Consider the following 20605-nt stretch of genomic DNA (forward strand, 5'->3'; position numbering starts at 1 on the left):
CATGGACTCGGCAGCTGCTCTTCTGCTACGCAGTCCTTCGACAACACCCGCGCGTGTATGCCACGGCAGACAAGGCCGAGATTCGGCAATGCAAAGCGCGCCAGCGCTGCAGCGGAGTGTCTGGTCTTCAAGGGGCAATCGCGAGTGCGCTTGCAGAGAGAGAGAAGGACGCATGCAACGGCATGCGCGCAGGGTCGAAGATGCTCATACACTCGATGCTCGGTGGGGAGAGCTGTCTGCATTCTTAGTGTTTTGCATCGTTACGGCTGGGAACGAGAGGGGGAGGCATCGCTACAACTCACATTGGCGAGGAAAACAACCAGTGGTCAAGACCTCATACACACCCACATGCGCAGGGGTAATGCATGCACTAGAAGGCCGAGAAGCCGCGGCGTTGTCCAAGTGCACAATGGGTGCGTGTGCGTGCATTCACGTGGCAGCCTATGTACATCAAAGACGGCACAGAGATATGTGCTCTTACAAACCATCACGGCAACGGCGCCATCGCGCCAGCCAACACAGACGCCACGCCCCGGGAAAAGGGAGCAAGAGGAGAGAGCAACACGCCAAGCGCTGAGCGCGACAGAAGCCACACAATGCACGTACGAAGCTCCCATCATGCTCTACGCCGTCTTCCACAAGAGCACTGACACCTGCCCAACGTAGAGGTATATGAAATTCTTGGCCTCATGTTCGACATCGGCACCGAAGTTGCGGCCCACAATGCAGTGCCACGTAGGGAAGTAGCGCTTGTCAAACTCGCGCTTGATGTGTGCGGCCATATCTTTCTCTAGATGATGCTCCTTGATGGCTTTGGTGGCGATGTCTAAGGCGTCTGTCTGCATGTCCGGACTAATGTCCGCCAACTTGACGTCGGGCTTCCGCTCGCTCATTTTCTTCCGCTGCGAAAGGTGAGGCCTGTAAGTTGATGGTCGTGTGTGTGCGCGTGTCCCCGATGCTGTGCTGCTTCACCTCTATGGAAAGGTCTCGCCGTTCGCCACGGACTCGATGGGATGAGGCCGCCCCAAAAGGCAAGTGTGCGTGCGTGCGAGGAAGAGGGGGTCTTGATGTTGATGTAGCGGTGCGTGTGTGCACTGAAACACAAGGCAACAAGTTGGGTGGGGGTGGGGGGTGGATGGTCAGGCGGCAGCGGTCCACAGTGGGGTGCGTCATGCCACACGTGCGCACTGTACAGTCGTCACCGGAGGGAGAGAGAGAGGTCAAAGAGGCAAAGCTTGAAACAAGAAGAACGCAGAGGGCTGCCTCTCTGGCGATGAAGAGATGCTGGGGATAGGCCGAAGACTGCGACAGGCACCGAGAGTGCAGTGAGTGGACATGGAGGCAGCACGCTCGGGAGTGAAAAGGCAAAGCCGGCGTTCCCTCCCTCCCTCCCTCTCACGTGGGACGAGGGTTATTCCAGAAGAGGGTCTGAGCACCGCGTGATCATTGTGTTGAGAAGCCGCAGACGAACCAGCAACGCCGACACAGAATATACGTGTTCCCGACCCCTCCCCCGGCATCGGCGCTGCATTTTGGTGCCTGTCCATTGCCTGCCACTCCCGCCGTCTCACTAAAGTCTCCTTCCGTGTTATTTTTGTATTCGTACACGGTTTGGCCACCTGCCAAGAGGGGTGTAGGAGTGGGCGAGTCCATGAATCGCTCGCAGACTTTTCAGCACATCCTCAGCCCCCTCGACGGGCCCATCCTCCTCCGAAACCCCTTCCCACCTGCGGTGCCCCACAGCGTCCACCGGACACCAGCACCAACACCGCAGCAAGCAACAACAACACGCTCCAATTAGACACACGCAAGTAACAGGAAAGAGAGACGCGTAGCCCGCCCACATGTGCGTCTCCATCACTCATAGAGCCGGGACGCCGCCCTCCACTACATCATGTTTCAGAGCCCGCCGACGCCCCCGTCTCCGGGACGGGCTCCTCGTCCATTGGCGCCGATGGGGGTGCGACGGCCATGTTGCCAGCCACACTCTCCAGCGCCCCCTCGGCCTTCTCCTCCTCCTGCTCCTGCGCGCTCGGCACCGCAGAGTCGGTCACCCACGCATTCGCAGCAGGCAAGTCATCACCAACAAACTGTGCTGACGGTTGCGTGGCCGCTGATGCCGACGACGTGGGAGCAGCGGTCGCACTCGACAGGACGTGCTGGGATGAGACTGAGGCCTCAACCGACTGTGTATCTGAGACAGGGGGCGCCGCATGAGGCTCTGGCCGCGGTGCCGATGCAGCATTGGTGGCAGCAGTTAGCTGTAGCAGCTGCGCCCGAAGCTGCTCGTTTTCTGTCTTGAGCATGTTCTGCTTCTCCATCACGCTTTTGGAGATGGTGAGGAGCCGCTGATTTGCCGCCTCCATGTCTGCCGTCGTCTTTTCCGCCTTTTGCACGCGCTCTCGCATCTCCAGCCGCTCTGCGGCCATGCTGGCAAGCTTGGCTTCGAGCAGAGAAGAGCGGTACTCAAGTGCCCGCTGCTGCGTCTCAGGCGATGGATGCGGCACGACGCTTGCAGCCACCGCGCCACCGCTTCCTCCAGCACCGCCTTCGGACACCTTAGCAGCAGCACACAGGCCGATAGCCTGGGCCCCAGAGAAACTCTTCAGTGACGCCTTCAGCAGACCGGCCTTGTGCAACGTATCCTTCAGCACACGAACGATGTTCATCATACCGGAGCGGCTCAGAGAGTCGACGAACAGTGCGCCTTCGGTGTCTTCAGCCCCAGCGCCGTTATTGCCGCCGCTGACAACGTCCGCATCTATCGAGGCCTCATCGACATGCTTGCGGCGCAGGGTCATGATCTCCGCGTTGAGGCTACCCAGCGACTCCTGGAGAGATGAGAAGAGGTCCGTGAGGTGAGTCGCGGTGGTCTGCAGTGCAGTGGACGACGCCTCTGCCTCCTGTGCGGGTACGCCTGGCGGCTGGACAAGGTCTGTGAGCTGTGTCTGTAGCGCCATATTCTTCTCCATCAGCTCAGACTCCCTCGCCAGGCTCCTGTGCAACTTGTCCTTAAGACGGCTCGAGTGCCCCTGCAACACCTCGTGCTCGCGCCTCAGCTGTGCGAGACGCAGCTCCACGTCATCCTTCTCTGCTGTGACCTGCTTCACCTCGTTCAACGAGCGCTCGCACACCTGCTTTGCCGCCGCCAGCTGATTCTTCAGCACCTCGATGCGCTCCGTGGCCTCGGCCACGTTGAGAGAGTCCTCCACTGGGACGTCATGCATCAGCGCCCGCTCCACCACCGTCACGTGGTTCTTCTCGAGCAACTCCTGGCACACCTTCACCTGTGCACGCAACCTGTCACGCTCTGCTGTGACACGCCGCACCTCTGCCATCAACTCTGAGACACACTGCGCATCCGAAAGGGACGTATCCACAAGGCGCGACCTCTCCACGTCCGTGCTCTGCAGGGACGTATTCAGCAGCACAAGCGCCTCACGCAGCGCAAACTGAGAGGCTCCCAGCACGGCATTCACCTTATCCATGGACTCCTCACCTGCGATGGACGAGGAGACAAGTGTGCGCGACTCGGTGCCGTCGTCGACCGCTTCGCGGCTGATGGCCATCAGTCCTCCCCCGCGGCGCAGGCCTTCAGCAGCAGCGGAGGAAGTCATCGCTGCCTTCTCCGCCTCCCGCGCCAGCGTCCATTGGCGCATCAGCTCCTTCACCTGAGCATCATACAGGTTACCCTGCGCACTTTCAAACCCTTCCATGTGCCTAATCATCGCGAGAACACGTTCCGACTGCGTCTCTATCCGCTCCACCTCCTCCCTCCACGCTGCATTTGACCGTGCAACGGCGTCGCGGTCATCAGGAATCACCTGCAGAGTCGCAGTACTCAGCTCCGCGTTGGCTTGCGCGACCCGCTGCAGTGCTGCCGTAGCCTCGGTGGCGGCGGTCCCGTACTGCGTCGACACGCTCTCCGCGAGTCTTAGCTGCATCTCGGCTCGCGTCGATGCCTCCTCGAGGTCACGCACACGCGCGGTGTACTCGCTGCGCAGCTCTTGGATCGTTAGCGCCACCTGGTCCATCTCGGCATCCCTCTGCAGCTGCCGGACTTGGGCAGACAAACCAGCCGTTTCCTCCTGTGCGCGTCGAAGCTCATCACGGCACACCTTTAAGTTCACGGCCAGCTGTGCGGCGTCGTCCACCACCTCCGTATATGCCCAGCGCAGCCGCTGCACCTCCTGTGAGATGGCTTGGTCTTTCTGCGAGTGGAGTCGCTCCCGCACCATGTCCGTAATCCGTCTGTCGGCAATCTCGCGACGCTGCTTCTCCTCCAGGTAGCGTTGGTGAACGACGAGGGCATCATGTTGCACACGCTTCACAACGCCTTCGAGGCACGTATAGCGCTGCTCTGCCTCTATAATTCGCGCCTCTTGCTGCTGCCACGAGTCCACGAGGTCCGTCAGCGTCATCTCCTTGTGCTCCAGCATCTTGAGAGCGTAGTAGTGCGGCGCACTAGATCGCAGTGACAGATCCGGCGGTGCAGGCAGTGCACTGCCTCGCTGCATCTCCGCATATACGTCAGAAGACGCACGGGCTACCTCGCCCCGCACGGCGGCCACAATCTCGTTCAGTCCGAGGTGCTGCTCCAGCAGCCGGACGTGGTACTTTGCTCGGCGCCCATCTGCCCGAGCCGACTCGGCGTAGCGGCTCTTCTCGGCGAGCTGCGCCACCACCCGCATGAGGGCATCCACCTCCTGCTCATGGCGAACCAGTCGGTTCTCGGCAAAAGTGCAGGCTGCTCGCAGCCTTGCCACGAGCACGTCGCGTTGCATCACCTCCACCTCGGCCTTAAATGCGCGCGACGTGGCGCCATTCACCTCCCTTAAGATAGTTTGTGTGTAGCTCTGTAGCTGCTGCACAAGCGTGTGATTCAGTTGCCGCTCGGCCGACAGCTCGGCCTCGGCCACGGCAAGGGACCCGTGAAGGGCCTCGTCCACGTGCGCCCACACGGCGTCGAAGGCATCACCGCGGCCCTTTTCTGCGTCGTCCAGCAGCGATTTGATGAGTTGATCCTTCACGCTGCTCGTCACCGCGCCGCGAAGACGTTCGAGGTCACTCAGCACGCGTTGAGTGGTGTCCTCGGCATGCTGCACCTGGTGCTTCGTCATTCGTCTCTGCAGTTCCGTCACCTGGTGCGCGAGTCGTGCCCGCTCGCCATTGAGGCTGAGCACATACTTGCCGTTGATAGAGGCGATCGTGTCGACGATGTGGGTAGTGTGGGCCAGCACATCCTCAACACGCTGCTCCCGACGCTTCGCCTCCGCCTCGCGCTGCCGCTTGAAACGACCTTGCGCGCCGGCCGAGCCGCTGCTCGCAGAGTGCTCCCCCTGAGAAAGCATCATGGCGGATAAAACGGCCTTCTCTAGGAAAGACGGCGAAGGTGTACCTGCGTGAGTGCGTGTGCTTGTGTGTGGTTGGCTTGGGGGGTCACCCTCTCTCGCCGTCTTCCTCCCTCAGCAACTGGCGAAGTTGCAAAGATGTCCCTGGGGAAGAACGTGTCCAGACGCAGTAGTCCAACAAGAGCCGCTGATGCAACGCGAAGACATGGGAAGAGAAAGCGGGATGGGAGTGGTGCCGGTTCGACAACGTCGTGCTGCAGAGCCAAGGAGCCTGAAGAAGAAGAGAGCAAGTGCCTGTTGCACATGTTCTCGTCATGGAGAGAGACGAGCAGTGTCAGAGAAAAGGCGCGGTGAAGAAGGACAACACGCAGATGTTACCAGGGCTGCCGCCTACCAACGATGGAGGAACGTCGAGCACACTTTTTTTTGAGGGGAGAGGCCGGGGGGAGGTGTCTGTCGAGAGGGCGATGGCCCCCACAAGACCACCTGACACCGAAGAGGTGACGGCCAAAGAACAGTTTCCGCTAAGAAGAATCTCTGGCACGCGACCTCAGCGCAGATACCATGGTCACACCTTCTCAAACACACGCACTTCACAACAGCCACGAGACAGAGGGAGGGGGCGAGAGGCGGACGCGCTCGATGCGCCCTCACCGCCGTACTTCCAGCTTCGTGCTGGTCATGACAGGGGTAGAAGGAGAAAGCGAATGGAGTTGGGGTTCGCGCACGAGAACGTCTCCGCAATCTAGCACAAAACACTCATCCAGGAAGCAGCGTGTGAAAAGAAGGGGGGGTGCTGTCTGCAGGGACAACGAGTGGCTGTCCATCGCATCACCGCTATTGTCGCTAAGGAAAAGGAGCGCAAAAGAAAAATGCGCAGTGCGAACCCCCCCCATCGCTCTCCATGTCCCCCTGTGTAGGGATTCAGCTCTATGATCGCCCAAGCCATCTGCACTGCTTCCGCCGGTATGTGTGTCCCTGCCAGTGTGTGTGTGAGGGGGAGGGGGGTGCTGACGTCTTCGTGTATGGCTCGTCTGCGAGCCGTGCGTCTATGTGGTGGTGTAGTTGTGGGGGTGGAAGGGGGGGGTAGATGCAATGCAGAGCTTTGGGATTACCCAAGTAAAAGGTGTACGGCGGAATGAGGCAAGAAGGCCACGAAACGTACATCGTGCCCGTGCCGCTGAGTCAAGCAGCGTGAGAGTCGCAGGAAAATCCACGGCATTGCTGCTCGCCATCTCGGTTGGGTAGGGTTGGCACCTGTTCACGACAGAAGCCATTCGCCATGACCGTATGATTGAGGGAGCGCAGGAGAAAAGTACAGCGCGGGTGCCGCTAGTAGTCGTCATACGGCGTCTGCGGGACGTCCCCATCAGAGGGATCGCTGAGCGAGTCTTCGAGGAGCAGCGCCGCCATCTTCTGAGCCGCCACGTCAGAGTCTACGTGAACGCGGCTTGGATCGAAAAGATCGTCCTCTGCTGCGGCAAAGGGCGAGCGTGACGGCAGCTGCCTGAGGTCATTCGAGACGTCCGCCGCGGATTCGTCCGTGGTTGTGGTGGACCGAGTGACATCCATGGCCCTCATGCACGGCACTACCTCTGCGCCTAGCGGCGACGGAGAGTCCAACACAGCCGTGCATTTCGCGGCGCTTGCCCCCCTACCAGCCTCTCCACTCTTGACAAGAGCAGCGGCGGGCGTCGGTGTCTTCAACGTTTCCTCCACCCGCCCCACCGCGCGGAACAGCGCGTTGTCATTGTGAGTGGAAATGCGAGCAAACCGGCGCAGCATCGTGTGGGTTTCGTCTGCCTTGCGGCGTTGACCCGCCACCTCGACCAGTACTCGGCAAAGAAGAGCCTCCATCCGCTCTTGCGTAGTGCCAGTGTCGCCAACAGCGGCGTGGCAGCGAGCGATATCGTCACGAAGGTTGTGCACGTCTCGCCTCGTTTCATCCACATCGCCGAGCGCACCCGTCATCATCTCTTCGCGTCCAATGAGTTCGTCCCCCAACCTCCCAGGCCCCAGGGACGTCTGGTTTGTCGTTGGTCGCACCGGGCCTTCGCATGCTCCACCGTCGCTGGCTTCGGGGCAGGTCACCAATGTAGCTTTCCGTCGTGTCGTGCCCACCCTGAAAGCTTCCTCCGAAGGCACTTGCCCTGAGCGGAGCGCCACGCCGAGGTGCTGAAGAAGGCACCGTACAACGTCGACGGCAGCCTCCGCCCCATCCCTCTCCAGCGCTATACGACCATTTGCCTCCAGCAGTACGAGCTCATTCTCGATTAGGTCGTCCATCTCCGCCTGCATTTCACTCGTCAAGGCGCGCTCGTCCGCCAGCTGCATCTCATGTAGTCTGCGCTGACGCTCGAGGTCACACTCCAATCGCTTGATGCGCTCACGTGGTGAATCGTCGCCCGCGGCTGCGGTTGTTGCCGCCACAGCTGCGTCGAACCCGCAAGGAAGGCGAGAGGTGGTAGCAGCGCTCTCTGCTCCACTGTGCCCTGGTGGGGAGTAAGGATAGAGTGAAAGACGAGGCGTGTCCACCGGCACCGTCAGTGATCGCCGCTGCGAAGGACGTGGCGAACACGTGCGTCTGTGAGGACTCTCCTCGGACGACGCCGGTGACGCGCTCTCTGGAGAAAAGCCCCCAGAGACGTTTGCGCAGGAGCTACCGCATCTACCACCAGCAGCCGCGGCGCCACTGGTTCGGGTTTCACCAGGCATGCGATGTACGCTTTCCGCGACTCTCGCAGACTCGGCCGCGCACAGCTGCAGGAGCAACAACGCCTCGCTTGTCTCCGCTGACTCGACGTGCGCGCGCCCCACCGCCTCCGCGTCCTCAACGGCGACGCGTCCAAGTCTCGCGTCTCTCTCGCTGGCAACGGCACTCTGCTTCTCTAGCTCCTGCACACGCCGCCGTAGTTGCTCTTTCTCCTGCGACACTTGCACCACTTCCATCCGAAGTGACTGGGCGTCTTGCTCCATCTGTAGAATGTGTGTCAGCGACATGTCAGCGGAGGCCAGCAGCTCGTTTCGCTCCCTCACAGCTGCGGTGCGCTGCGCCGTCGCCTCCTGCAGCTGCAGCCGCAAGGACTCGATTTCGGCCACGTACTCTGCTTCTACTCTCTTGAGAGAGTTTCGCAAACGATGGGTGTCTTGGCAGGACCGGCACTGGTGCGAGTAGCCGCTGTCATTCTTTGCCCAGGTTTCTCTGGGCATCATCGTTGCATCCTCCATGTCGCAGTCGCCGGCATCGTACAGCCCTGCATCCTCAATGAACGAGGCACGCACCGGAGGCTCAAACAGCACATCAACGCGACTGGCGGCGACTACGGAGGAGGGCGAGTGTCGTCTCCGCCGCGGCGGTGTGGAAGCACTTGAGAAAGACCAGTTCCCGGACATCCCTCTGCTCTCCGCGCCGAGGCGTCCGTGGGTGTGTATTCGTGTCTATGTATATATATATATGTGTGTGTAGGAGTAAGTAAGCGCTGCTCCACGCAAAACGGTCTTCGCGTGCAGGCGAGATGATCGGGGGGACCGGGTGAGGGCAGGCATAGCAAGATACAGAAAGAGGGGAGAGGTTGCGTGCATCAAAGCACATGTCCGCACCAGCTGTTATGTGGGAAAGAGGCACGCGACAAAGACACTGCACGCATAACGGAGGCTCGTGCATGAGGACGGTGGCAAACACCGTCATCTCTCACAGACCTCGTCCCCGCCCCAGCCACTCCTCCCTCCCTCGCATACAGCTGCACGGGTGAACCCAGCAGAGAGAGGGCGTGTGCCCGTGCGTGTGTGTGTGTGTGTGTTCGGGAATATGCTGCCGCTGTCCGGCTACTCTTATTTTTTTACGCCCACCACTTTCGTAAACAGAGAGGAAGAAAGGGAGAGGGGGAGCACCTTGTACCCGTACCTGCGTGGTTGCCGCCGTGCGCTGGTGTGTGCATGTCCTTGTCGGTGCGACGGCTCCTGTGTGCACACGCGCGTGTGTGTGTGTGAGTATATTGTAAGGGAGGGTAGCACGGATGAGACCGCACAAGGACACACGCACACGCATGCACGAGCCGCCACAGTCGCGCAGGCACTGAAAGATAGGCCAAGATACGCAAAACACACACCTCTTCCATGCTTCGGAGATGCCCAGGTACGCGGTGGAGTGTTGTCCATGGCGAGGAATAAGCATGAGGCGTCAAAGGAAGAGAGGGAAGAGGTCCAGACACAAGTGCGGCGAGAGCGAGCGAGAAGCGGAAAGCACACGCACACGCGCACGTACATACGTACCCCGTAAGACAGAGACAAGAGAAACACTTAAAAAAGCGAGCACGACCCTCGCACGGGGAGCGGGAATTAAAGAGGCGACACAACAAACAACGAAACGTACTGTGATGATATTAGGGATGCGAAAAGCGCTGGGCATGAATGGGGTGAGGTTTCCGGGACGGGGGTGGGGTGGGGACGTGTGGGCGGCTGGGGCAAGGATGGCAAGTGGGGAAGGGAGGCGCGCGCCTTCTCCCCTTGTAATGGTGAAGTGATCACACCGCATGTGTTTGTGTATGTGTCTGGGTGCGCGCATGCGCTTTGGGGTGCGTGGCACCATGGGCATCACACGCTACCAGTCGCACACACCATCCGCGGGACACAGACGCGTCCGTACAAGCAGCACTCAGATGGATGAGGCACATGGAATTGGGCACGGAAAGGGCAGCACAGAGAAGGAGACCGCTGCGGCACGTTGTCACCGTCACGGCCCTAGTGTATCTCGACTCTCTGTAGGCTCACTACGCTAGCCAGTTCAAGAAACCGCTTCAATGGACATACGACTTCTTTGAGCGAGGTGCCGGGGGAACCGTGGGGGAGGAGCTGCCGTCGTGGCTGGAACTGTTTCCGTTGCTGCTTCCCCCAATACCGTGTCCGTTAGACGTAACTGCTCCTACGACAACGGCCACCGCGGCTGCCCGTGCGGACGCAGGGGCTGGTAACTTGATGGACAGCGATGCCGGCGATGGCTCGCGGGAGTTGCCGCTGCCGGTGCCGCCGGGCGGACTGGCGTAGCCATTTGCGCTGGTGCTGCTGTTGTTCGCCTGATTACGTCGGCTGGCAGGCACCGGGATGGCCAGGCCGCTATCGCTGATCGGAGCTGGCGGGGTGGTCATGCCACCGACGCCTCGGCCACGGCCTATCGGTGGCGGTGGCGGCGGCGGCCTAGCAACGCTACGCCCGCCGCGTACGACCCCACCACGCCCACGTGGCAGTGGGATGCTTGGCCCGGTGGGCGACGGAACAAAGTACTGCTCTGCCTTGCCACAATGGCTGTCAATGAGGTCGAGCAGTTGAGCCCCTGTCTCCAGCCTCAGCCGAGAGCCGTCGCGCTGCTTAAACAGCAGCACCCCGTCCAACGATCGTGTGCTGGCCTCTGGGATGGCGCAGTGATGCTGCACCCACTCGATCGGACAAGTCTTCGCCTCCCGCCGCGCGGGGGCCCCTTTTGGCAGCACTCGTGCGTACCCAAAGACGGTGGGAGGACTAGATAGGAGAAAGACGACAAAGGCCAAGCCGCGAGCCTCCATGCAACTCTGCATCTCATCAGCGAACACGGGGTTCGGCCAGAAGTACTCGTCCCGCACGGCGTCCTCGGCGTCCTTCTCCGTGATGTACGTGATGAAGGTTGCCGCCTGTTGCGCCTTGGCGGCGCCGTTGACGTGCAGCGAAGCGGCTGCCGCTGTCGTTGCTGCCAGGGGGCTGGACGAGGACCCGGTGGGGGCTAATGTGGTCGACGCCTGCAAGCGCTGCTGACTTCGCGGGGCCGGAAGGGTTGGACCGTCGTAATCAAGCCCGCCACCGATGGGGGTGAGCGCGGCTGGTGGAAGACGCCGCTCCACCATGATGCTGCTGCGTGGCGCTGGAACGTTGGGGTTGTGTTGCGGCGGCAGCGGTGGTGGAGGCGGCGGAGGAACGTCGATGCGGTGCGGGATGATGTGTGCGCGCGGCGGCGGCGGCGGCGGCGGCGGCAGCACCGGTTCCGACAACATATGGTAGATCTTCTCTCTCGCGGGCTCGCGATCGCTGAGCTCGGTGTAAATAAACTGCTTTCCGTAGAACTGAAGGACACGTGGAATGATGAGCAGTTTGCTGGGGTCCTGCAGGATAACCCATCCGCGACCGTTGCAGTTCACGTTTTGGCCCGGAAACACATCTGCCTCCTTCACCATGTCAAACGTTTCGAAGTAGCGGCCCAGCATCTCGGGTGTCGTATTGAAAGGCAGGTGGGAGACGTAGATACAGACATACTTGGTGGCGGTCGCGTAGAGGGACCCGGTGCGGGGGTCTTTGAAGAAGGCGTGGTACTGCGCGTTCGGCAGCAGCTTCCGCAGCGTGACACCCATCTCATCAGCCGAGGTGGAGAGCGGCACCTCGTGCGGCGGCACATGCGTCGGGTCGAAGAGCTTCGTACCCTCGGGAAAGTACTGATACAGGGGAAGCCGGTAGTCTTCCATCAGCGGCAGCCGGTCGCCGTTCACGTACACAAACGGCGTGGCCGTCGAGGCACTCGCTGATACGGCGTCGCTGGACATCATCCTGGGAATGGGAAAAGAGAATCACCTGAACTGAAAGAGGGACCCTAGGAAACACAGAGTCTTCAGAGGTCGGCGTGTGCAGCGCGGGTGGGGACCAGAACGCCACAAATGTGTGAGTGGGAGTGAGCGAACGACGATGCTTTGCAAAAAGGAAAATGCGAAAGAACAGAGTCAAGGCTAACGTGTGCGTGCGCGTGTGCGTATCCGATCGAGCGCGAAGTGATGACGGGGGACCACCAGCACAGTGCACGGGTGCTGAAATGATGGAGAATGGAGGTGAAGCAGGCGGTCACAGGGAGCAAGGCGAGTACGTGTGGGAGGGAGAGGGCGACAGCACTCACGCGCGGTGTGTGGGTGTGGCTGTGCGTGTTCGTGGAAGTGAGAGTCACACAAGGAGATGGAAGAAAGAGAGGAAGCGCCGCGCCAACCCCGTAGCCGTCGAGAGGGAATTTCACGAGACAGAGGAGAAACATGGGGGGGAGCAAACATCAGCAGAGTACAATCAGGGAGTCACAGAGCGACGCACAAGAGAGCAGTCACAGCACCAAAAGGGAAGCGCGCACGTGCAGCGTAGATGTACCACGATGCAGGTGCCTCACAGTCCGCCGTCAGAGGTGCGTAGCATCCGTGTACGCTGGTCGCTACCCCTTTCGGAGGAGCTCCGACGCAGTATAGCGTCGCCAGTGAACGAAAACTGCTGGAGTTGCTCGTACGAAAGTTGCAGGAGGAGACGGTGGCGACAGTCGTGCCATCTCTGCCTCCCTCGCTCACGGCTTCCGCAGCAGCCATGTGCCCACCACCCGTACCAAGGGAGCTGCAGTATATTCCAAAGGAAACCCGGCTGCGTTCTCCTGTTCGTTCCTCTGTGTGTGTGTGTGTGTGTGTGTCTGCCTCTCGTTACCGTGACCATGCAACCGCTGTCGACGCCTTTTGCCTGCCTGCACCAGACGCCTTCCCTGCAGGGAGGGGGGAGGAGAGGCACAGCAGACGTCCAAACATGCGCACGTGCGAAAACCACGCACTACGCTCCCCTTTCTCAGCTGGCTGTGCTCGCGAGAGCAGAGGCGAGGGGGAGGTGCAGGTGGGCGAGGATGATACCATGGAAATGGGAGGAGACCCACCAAGGTACGTGCAGCAACGGCGCGCAGGTGGTTAACCGCTTTACTCATTACAGAGGATTGGGTGAGGAAGAGGCGGGAAGACGCTACAGCCCGTGCACATCAACTTTGACAGGCGCTCTATCTTGCGGTATGAATGTGGTTGTGCGGGCGTCTGTTGCTTCGCGCAGCCACTCAGCGCCCACCCCGTTTCTCATGGCTGTGCCTGCGAACTGAACACCACAACAACAACACACCCAGACACATGGAGACGCCAGCACACGAACGATGGGGACAACCAAACATAGCGAGAAGAAGCGGGAGAGTAGCGCACATGCACGCACACTTCTACTTCGGCTCTTGTGCGCCCACGGTGAGCGGAGGCCTCGCACAGCGCGCTTGAATGATGAATGCTGTACCGATGGTGGAGCCGAAAATGAAAGACAAAGAGGACGTCAACAGGTCGCGAGCGGGGTGATACAAAGTACGGTCTTCAGGTAGATGGAATCACGCGCTCTCTTCCGACGCCTCCCCCACCTCGACGCACTCCATCGACACCCGAATCTTTTCAGTCCCGCTCAAGGCGCCGACCACTACCACCTGGCAGGCGCGCTCGAACAGCAGCGCGCCTGTGTTCTGCGTCGTCCACTGCCACAGTGCCGGCAGCAGCGCCACCGGAAAGTCCTCGGTAGCAACAACGGTGGCACGATCAACGTCGCCAAAGCTGCACCCGAAGAGAGTGAGGTAGCGCTCGCAGTTGGCCATGGCCACGACGAATTGCGCGACAACGTCCGTCAGGGCCGTGCTGGCCTCCTCCGCCTGTTGTGTCGCCGCCACGGCTGTAACGTATTGCTGGCAGACAGCAGGAAGATCAGCGGCGGTGGCCACCTCCCTCGTCGCCGGGACACGTCCAGGCGTGGCACTCACGAACAATCGCGAGAAGCCGGTAGCGAGGCCCACACGGCGAGCCTGCGAGTGCGGCCCCGCCTCGCCAAGTGCCCAGCAGCTGCGGCTCTGCGCGTGCAGCACCTGCTGCTGAATCGCCGCCGTTGGCGCGGCGAGAACTTCGGCTTCAAGCGCGGCACCGCCCGGGGAGTCCGAGTTACGCACCGTGACAAGCAATCCAGGCGGGCACACGTGGGACACCTTAGCGGCGTACGCAGAGCGGCACGACACCTCCCAGGAAGGCTCAGGGAGCGAGAAGTGATAGTAGAAGGGCGTGAGACTGCGCTCCGTCGCCCACGTCTGCAGCACAGTAAGGCACGCAATCAGTTCCTCTGCAGCGGACGCGCCAGCTTCGAGCGGAGCTGCGTAGGTGTGATGCGCAATGCCGTCTCTCGCGGCGGCAGTACCAGAGCCGAGGAACAAAGCGCTGCGGATGGTGGCCGGCAGCGTCAAGTCGATACTCTCTGCGGAGCCGCGCGCGGATGCGGTCGCGCTCGGCGCTAGTGGATAAGCAGCACAGCTACGAAGCAGTGGCATCGCGTCGGAGGGGAATGTGATGGCGCCGGCCCGAAGACGCGCCAGAAGCTCTGCCTCCTCTGCCTGTTGCTCAACTGACTTGGGCACCCGTGTAACAGTGAGCAGCCCGTGCCCCGACGGCGAAATGTCATTGTCGTCCTGCATCACCACCTCCAATGCCGTCACCGTCAGATGGTCTGAATGAAAAAGAGGGCAATTCAGCACGGTCGTCTCGTACTCGCCGCCCTCGCCAGCGAGGTGGGAATGATAGAGCTCCGCCATCCTTTCCAGTGTCGGACGCGCCTCCTCAAGCGTCTTGCCAATGAGGCGGCGCGGCATCAAACCAATGGACGCTGTCTTCACCAGGATGGCCTGCACGTGCAATGCGTGGGCCATGTCTAGAATTTCATCAGGCTGGCGCATCCACAGGTACGCGAGGGACTCGAGTCCCAGACGGTCGCAGATGAACTCGACGCGGTTGCGCTGATAGTTAGAGAGGATGGCACCGCTGGTGAGTCCTTGCACCTCTGGGAACTCGTCCATCACCGTCTTGATGAGCGAGTACAGCGATTCCACTTCGTCCTCCTCGGGCGGCTGCTCAGAGTAAAGCAGCGACTGATCCTTGGCAAGCCCACGCCGCACGCAACCGCGGCGAAGCGGCAGCCCGAGAGAGGCGGCAATGGCCTCCACCGCTTCAAACCCCACTGTTTGGTACATGTACGAGTCAATGTCGTGTCCGTGCGCACCACTCTCTTCCGCTCCTTGTAAAGCCCCGTCGCTCTCCAACACGGGTGCCATGTTCGCAATGACGGCCGGCTCGTGGCCGTAGCGGTACGCCATCAGCATCGCAAGAATGCTGTCCTTGCCACCGGAGAGAAGCACAATCGTCTTCATTCGCGCATCGCCGCCCGAGCCGGGGAGGGTTCGACTGCACGAGATCGAGGCGTCACGACAGAGCGCCGATGGCCCGGTAGACCCTTCAGCGTCAGTCTTGTCGCCACAAGGGTGGCTGTCTTCATGTATATGTGTGTGCGTGTGTGTGTGTGTGCGTCCGCTTGGCCTGGGGAGGGGGAGGGGGGAAGAGGGGCCAGCATCTGGTGAAGATCCGTTTAAACAGACGCGAGGGATCGTCCAAAATCTCGTGAGAAGAGCGGTGGAACAAGGGGAAAGAGAAGGCCTATACGCATCTTCTCCGACTTCACACCTCAGGGCGGCGACCGCAACCACACGAAAGGGGTGGCTCACAAGCGGAGAGTGAACACCGTGGGCATCTGTGGTCACAGAAATGAACAAGAGCAAAAGCGTGAGGACGAACTCGCCGAGCGGCACTCGCACCCCTCGCCCTTTCGCGGAAATCCGGTGAAACGTAGTGCTCACCACCGCAAAAGTCACGCGTTGTCGACACGATTCCTGCGCTTTCTGTTTTGAATTCTTTTTTACTATGTGCCACCCGTACATGAGCGTTCGCCTGTGTGTGTGTGTGTGTGTGTCTCACCATCCGTGCCGCGGCACGCGCACGCCCGTCACAACACGCGTGCACAAATGCTGCCGACAATGGGCATCGAGCTCCTGCACTACGGACTCCTGCGCAGACGGATAAGCTGGTTGTAGACGATGGCAGCAGACGCCGCACCAACCAGGGCCCCACAGACCACATTGGAGTGCACCTCTTGAAGCAGCGCCACAGCCACTACCATGAGCAGACCGTGCCTCTCCGCCGGTGTGAGACTCAATGGCAACAGGGTCTTTCCAGACGCCTCCTTCGACGACGTCATCGCAGACGTGGCTTTGGCGTCCTCGTCCACAGCCGCCGCCTTCTCTGTGTGTGTTGCCTCTGCTGCGGACATGGAAGCTGCGCTCTTTTTGGGTGCGTGCTGCTCTCGCAAAAGTAGATGGGATGAACTGATGGGTACGCGTGCAACCGAAGGCGAGAGTGGGCAGGACAGGAAAGCAGCAAGTATGCGTCCAAGTGTGAAGGTGGAGGGTAGGTGCAGCAGCAGCAGCGTGCACGGGCCGTGATGCGCACGATGCTGAGCCTCCTCAGCCAGTGGTGTTACATGGCATGAGGGAGGTGCAAAGGACACGACGGCGATGGGCATCGTAAGTTCTCCTCTAGCTTCTTTGTTTGTTCACGTGTGTGTTGGTGCCTGGGTAAGCATGAACGAGTCGGCGAGAGGCCGTGGGGTGGGGGGGGGAAGATGGCACAGCGCACGCACAGGTACACATGAACGTTGGATGCGTGGGCGGCGCACAGCTCTCCCCTTCCACGGTGAATGGAGGTGGAGCACACAGGGGAACCACCGCGTCGACGACGTGCCTCCTCTTCACGTCGAAACGAAGAAACATCGCTGGAGGGGAGAGACAGCGCAGGCCCCTCGTCGTCTCTGTGCGCCTCCCCGTATCCGTCACCGGAGGGGTCGGCCAATCGGTCGCTGGGTGCAGCCCCGCCCTCGGAGCTCGGCGGGGGAGAGCGCCCGAGTTCAGCTAAGCAGCTTGAAAGCTCCTCCACGCGCACCATACTAGCGCCGCCCGCGCCGGCTGTGTTGTCGATGATGCCCGCTACTACGCGAGCCTCGATCCGAGTCGTCTCGCAAGAGTCTGTGGCGGTCGCCGCGGTCGTCGCCGTAATGACGGCGGTGAGAGGAGGACGAAGACTCCACGTGGCGCGAGGAAGAACTGCGGTGACGGTCACCGCGGTATCGGTCACGGGAGCGGTGGCGATCGTCGGGCAGCGGCGATTCCTCGGCGATGTTGTCGTCGCGCTGGCGCTTCCACCGACTCTCGGCGCGAAGATCGCACCGAGAAGCATGCGGCCCCGCATGAGATGCGGGGGTGAGGTCACTTCCGAGATTCGTCGGTGATCTTGGGTGGGCAGACGGTGGACGTGGGCTGTGGCGAGGCGGACGGAGGCCCGTCTCACTCGAATACGAGGTGTGCGGGCGCACTGCTGGCGGCGAGGCGCACGCTGTAGCCTCAGGCGGCGCCGGTGCCGTCCACAGTGACTGGGCTTCCTCGTGCGACACCTCAGGCGCCGTCGGCAGAGGCAGCAATGGAAAATCCATGATGGTCTTGTGAAGATCCTCCACGTCGATCGAGTCGTCCAGGGCGGGGTAGATGGGAAGGTGCAGGGAGAGAAACTCGATGAACTCAATGCGCAGGAAATCCTTCGCGCCTTTGTGGTTGGCGAACCGACACCGCACGCCATCCGCGACACGGACGACGCTGTTGCCGAGCTCGGCCGAATCGAAGAGCGGCAGCGAGCACAGAAAGGAATAGAAGTCGCACTGCTGATCAGCCGTCAGGACCGAGGTCGGAATGAAGCACGCCGTAAACTCCGCAAACGAGGCGTCCGCCCCGCCACGTCCGTTGACGATTGATTTCGCCATGGGCGGCAGAGGCAGCAGCGAAGAGGGGGGCTTCAACAAAGACGGTGCCGGTGGTGGACGAGCAGGCAGCAGCTCGTCACGGGAGGTCTCCGCGACGATCTTCGGTGAATACGGCGGAGCCAGGGTGAAAGCTTCCTCCATCATCACCGTGGGCAGCCCAGCCTTCTCCACGTGCTCGATGTACTGCGTCGCAGGTGCTCGCACAGCCTTCGCGCACACCTCGGCATCGCCGACACCTCGACTGCGTGGGCCGCCATCCCTGAAGTGCTTCGTCTGATTAGCGCTCATCTCACTTACGTGGGCGTGCGACATGAGCAACTTCCCCTCGACGTTCCTCAAATGATGCCGCCACTCCTTCTCGTCCACGGCGCCGGCCGCATCACTCGTGATCGGCTCCACCGCCTTGGCCGCCGCCGTCATCGCAGACGAAGAGGCTGAATCACGCTCCTTGAGCGGAACATCGCCCGTAACCGCAGCGGCCGTTTCCCTTGCTCCCGCTGTCTCCTGCTCGTTTGCCGGCAGCAGCCGCGAGGCCGGTGGCTGCTGCGCCTCGGTCATGGTGCCCATGAACGCGCGTCGTACGCCGCTTGTCTGAGTGCCTCCGTGGCAGTGCAGCGACTGCGACCGCTGCCGCTGCACGTAGTCAAAGGAGTAGAGGAACTGCGAGGCTATGAGCTGCAGATGGGCAAAGACGGCCTCCTTGTCGCGCCGCCGCTCGAAGCGGTGAAGTGCAATGCGGCCCAGCTCTGAAGAAGCGGTGGACAGCTTCAGCGAGTCCAGCGTGCGCCGCGTGACAGGCACCCCACGTGAGCGGGAGGATGTCGAGGACGAGTCGGTCGTCTTCCCGGCTATCGGCGGAGGTTGCAGTCGCACCTCGACAACGTCGCTGTACACGGGGCTCGTCAAAGCCTCCAAGACACATGCAGCCGTCACGGTCTTGAAGGGCGAAGCAGTGGTGGTGTGCTGTACAAGCGCAGCTGTGTCGTAGCCATGTTGAGAAGCGATGGAGTGAAGCGTTGTCCAAAGCAAGGGCCTGGCATCAGCGGGGGGTAGTAGTGCAGAAAGGAGTGCACCTGTTGTGTGTGCCGCCTCCGCCTTGCCGCCGCCGTGTGGCCCTCCCTGTCCCTGCCCCTCCTCCTCGCCAGCGCTCGGCGCGGTAGTCGCTGGTGCGCAATCGATGGGGACAAGCCGCAGTGCTCGAATGCACCGGTGGACCCACGACGGTGTCACAATCGCGGGCTGGAGAGAAGCGTTTGTGGCAGCAGAAGAGGCCACGGATAACGACTGAGCCACCGCAGCATGAGTCTCCGAGCTGGGTCCAGCTGCCGGTCTCTGCGGTGTCGTTGCAGAGGGCCCTGGTGCTGACAGGGACGCTGTTCCCTCTGTGGCCACCGCGGGCGCAACGAACGATGTGCGACGCGCATCGCTATCGCCAACTGGCCGCTCACCACTTTTCTCGTGTGGCACATATGTGCTGTCCTCACGTCCCTCGTCACTGGTGTCCGTGCTTGTGCTGTGGACGCGACAGTCCGGCTCGTCGCTCTCGCTTCCGCTGTCGTCACCCGAAGAAGACGTGGAGGACGACGCAGTCGAAGAGGACGTGCTCGACGGCGCACCGCGCTCGGCCGGTGGAGGCGGGAGAGCAAGGATGTGAGTAGCCTCTGCCGCTGTGTGCACAATGCGACCTCCGTGATAACAGACCAGCCGCATCAAGTCGGCATCCGGCGCAGCGCCGTCCAGTAAGAAGCGGCAGAAAGCAAAGACGGTCGTGTTACTGAGCGCCGCGCAGCTGGCAATGGACGAGGAGGGGTAGCGCAGGTACCACTCGGAAAAGAGGATGCAGCGCGAGAGAGCGTACAGTAGCTCCATGGAGTCTGCCACGTCCTGTCCTTCACTCATGTGACGGACCTCGATGAGTTGCATCGTCGTTGCGCTGCTCCAGCGCGACGCATGCTCCACGACGAGGACGGTACGTGTGTAGTCCGCAGGGTCAATGCCAAGGCTGCTGAAACTGAACTGCGAGGAGCCTGGGACCACCGACACACGCCTGGCATCGGCGAGGAAGCTCACCCAGCCAAAGGACTTGAGAATCGTCGTCGTGTCCTCCTTGTCCCATGGAGTCATGAGGTGCACCTTGTTGCCGGAGGAAAAGAGTACCTGCAAGAACAATGTCGCATTGGGAAAGGCAAAGACAGGGGTGAGTCGCCGTTCTCGAGTGAAGTGCAGCCGACGCACAGTTGGATTGCCAGCTCGCTTGACCGCACACGCCTTGTCGCCGGGCTCTGACGTCGCCGATGTCGCGCCACCGTGGCACAGGGAGGGGGGGATAGCGAAGGACACAAGCGTTTCAATGGAAACAAAAAAATCCAGCCCACCCCACATGGTGTGGCGAGCCTCGTTGAGATTCCCTTTATATATACCGTGTATTGGTGTACGGAATGATCGTGTCGGAGTACGGGTGCAGGGGTGTGTGACAGATCCGGCGAGTCCGTGCTTACGTATGTTCTGTGGTGTGGGGGGAGGGGGAGGGGCATGTGTGTCTGCTCTGCTGTGCACGCCAGCGCAAGCGCGTATGAGCGCTTCTTGTTCTCCTCTCGTCGTTTAGGTTCTACGACCCGCTACATGATACACGTGATGACCGCCATCCGCAGAGGCAGCGATGGGCGAAGGGGGTGGGTGGGTTGTGCACAGTTGTCAAGAGAGAAAGGCAGTAGATGCGGCGCGCACGGCCATGCGCACACGTC

At 61.2% G+C, this 20605-nt stretch overlaps 7 protein-coding genes across 7 annotated transcripts; all 7 read right to left on the minus strand.

The window, feature by feature from the left end:
• Positions 1 to 623: 623 nt before the first annotated feature.
• LMXM_25_0260 (putative Dynein light chain 1, cytoplasmic) lies at positions 624 to 893 on the minus strand (the record flags this gene model as incomplete). The annotated part of the gene is made up of 1 exon (XM_003876029.1): positions 624 to 893. One exon carries the CDS (start codon positions 891 to 893, stop codon positions 624 to 626), a length of 270 nt encoding a protein of 89 aa, XP_003876078.1.
• A 999-nt stretch (positions 894 to 1892) lies between these two features.
• On the minus strand, positions 1893 to 5354 carry LMXM_25_0270 (conserved hypothetical protein; the record flags this gene model as incomplete). Its single annotated transcript, XM_003876030.1, has 1 exon — positions 1893 to 5354. The coding sequence occupies one exon, from the start codon at positions 5352 to 5354 to the stop codon at positions 1893 to 1895; it is 3462 nt and encodes a 1153-aa protein (XP_003876079.1).
• A 1329-nt stretch (positions 5355 to 6683) lies between these two features.
• Positions 6684 to 8744, minus strand: LMXM_25_0280 (conserved hypothetical protein; the record flags this gene model as incomplete). The annotated part of the gene is made up of 1 exon (XM_003876031.1): positions 6684 to 8744. One exon carries the CDS (start codon positions 8742 to 8744, stop codon positions 6684 to 6686), a length of 2061 nt encoding a protein of 686 aa, XP_003876080.1.
• Positions 8745 to 10147: 1403 nt separating this feature from the next.
• LMXM_25_0290 (conserved hypothetical protein) lies at positions 10148 to 11917 on the minus strand (the record flags this gene model as incomplete). Its single annotated transcript, XM_003876032.1, has 1 exon — positions 10148 to 11917. One exon carries the CDS (start codon positions 11915 to 11917, stop codon positions 10148 to 10150), a length of 1770 nt encoding a protein of 589 aa, XP_003876081.1.
• Positions 11918 to 13521: 1604 nt separating this feature from the next.
• On the minus strand, positions 13522 to 15369 carry LMXM_25_0300 (conserved hypothetical protein; the record flags this gene model as incomplete). Its single annotated transcript, XM_003876033.1, has 1 exon — positions 13522 to 15369. One exon carries the CDS (start codon positions 15367 to 15369, stop codon positions 13522 to 13524), a length of 1848 nt encoding a protein of 615 aa, XP_003876082.1.
• Positions 15370 to 16049: 680 nt separating this feature from the next.
• LMXM_25_0305 (conserved hypothetical protein) lies at positions 16050 to 16322 on the minus strand (the record flags this gene model as incomplete). Its single annotated transcript, XM_003876034.1, has 1 exon — positions 16050 to 16322. The coding sequence occupies one exon, from the start codon at positions 16320 to 16322 to the stop codon at positions 16050 to 16052; it is 273 nt and encodes a 90-aa protein (XP_003876083.1).
• A 672-nt stretch (positions 16323 to 16994) lies between these two features.
• LMXM_25_0310 (conserved hypothetical protein) lies at positions 16995 to 20243 on the minus strand (the record flags this gene model as incomplete). The annotated part of the gene is made up of 1 exon (XM_003876035.1): positions 16995 to 20243. The coding sequence occupies one exon, from the start codon at positions 20241 to 20243 to the stop codon at positions 16995 to 16997; it is 3249 nt and encodes a 1082-aa protein (XP_003876084.1).
• Between the last annotated feature and the right edge of the window lie 362 nt (positions 20244 to 20605).

This window comes from Leishmania mexicana, chromosome 25 (assembly GCF_000234665.1).
Source record: "Leishmania mexicana MHOM/GT/2001/U1103 complete genome, chromosome 25".
NCBI lineage: Eukaryota > Euglenozoa > Kinetoplastea > Trypanosomatida > Trypanosomatidae > Leishmania > Leishmania mexicana.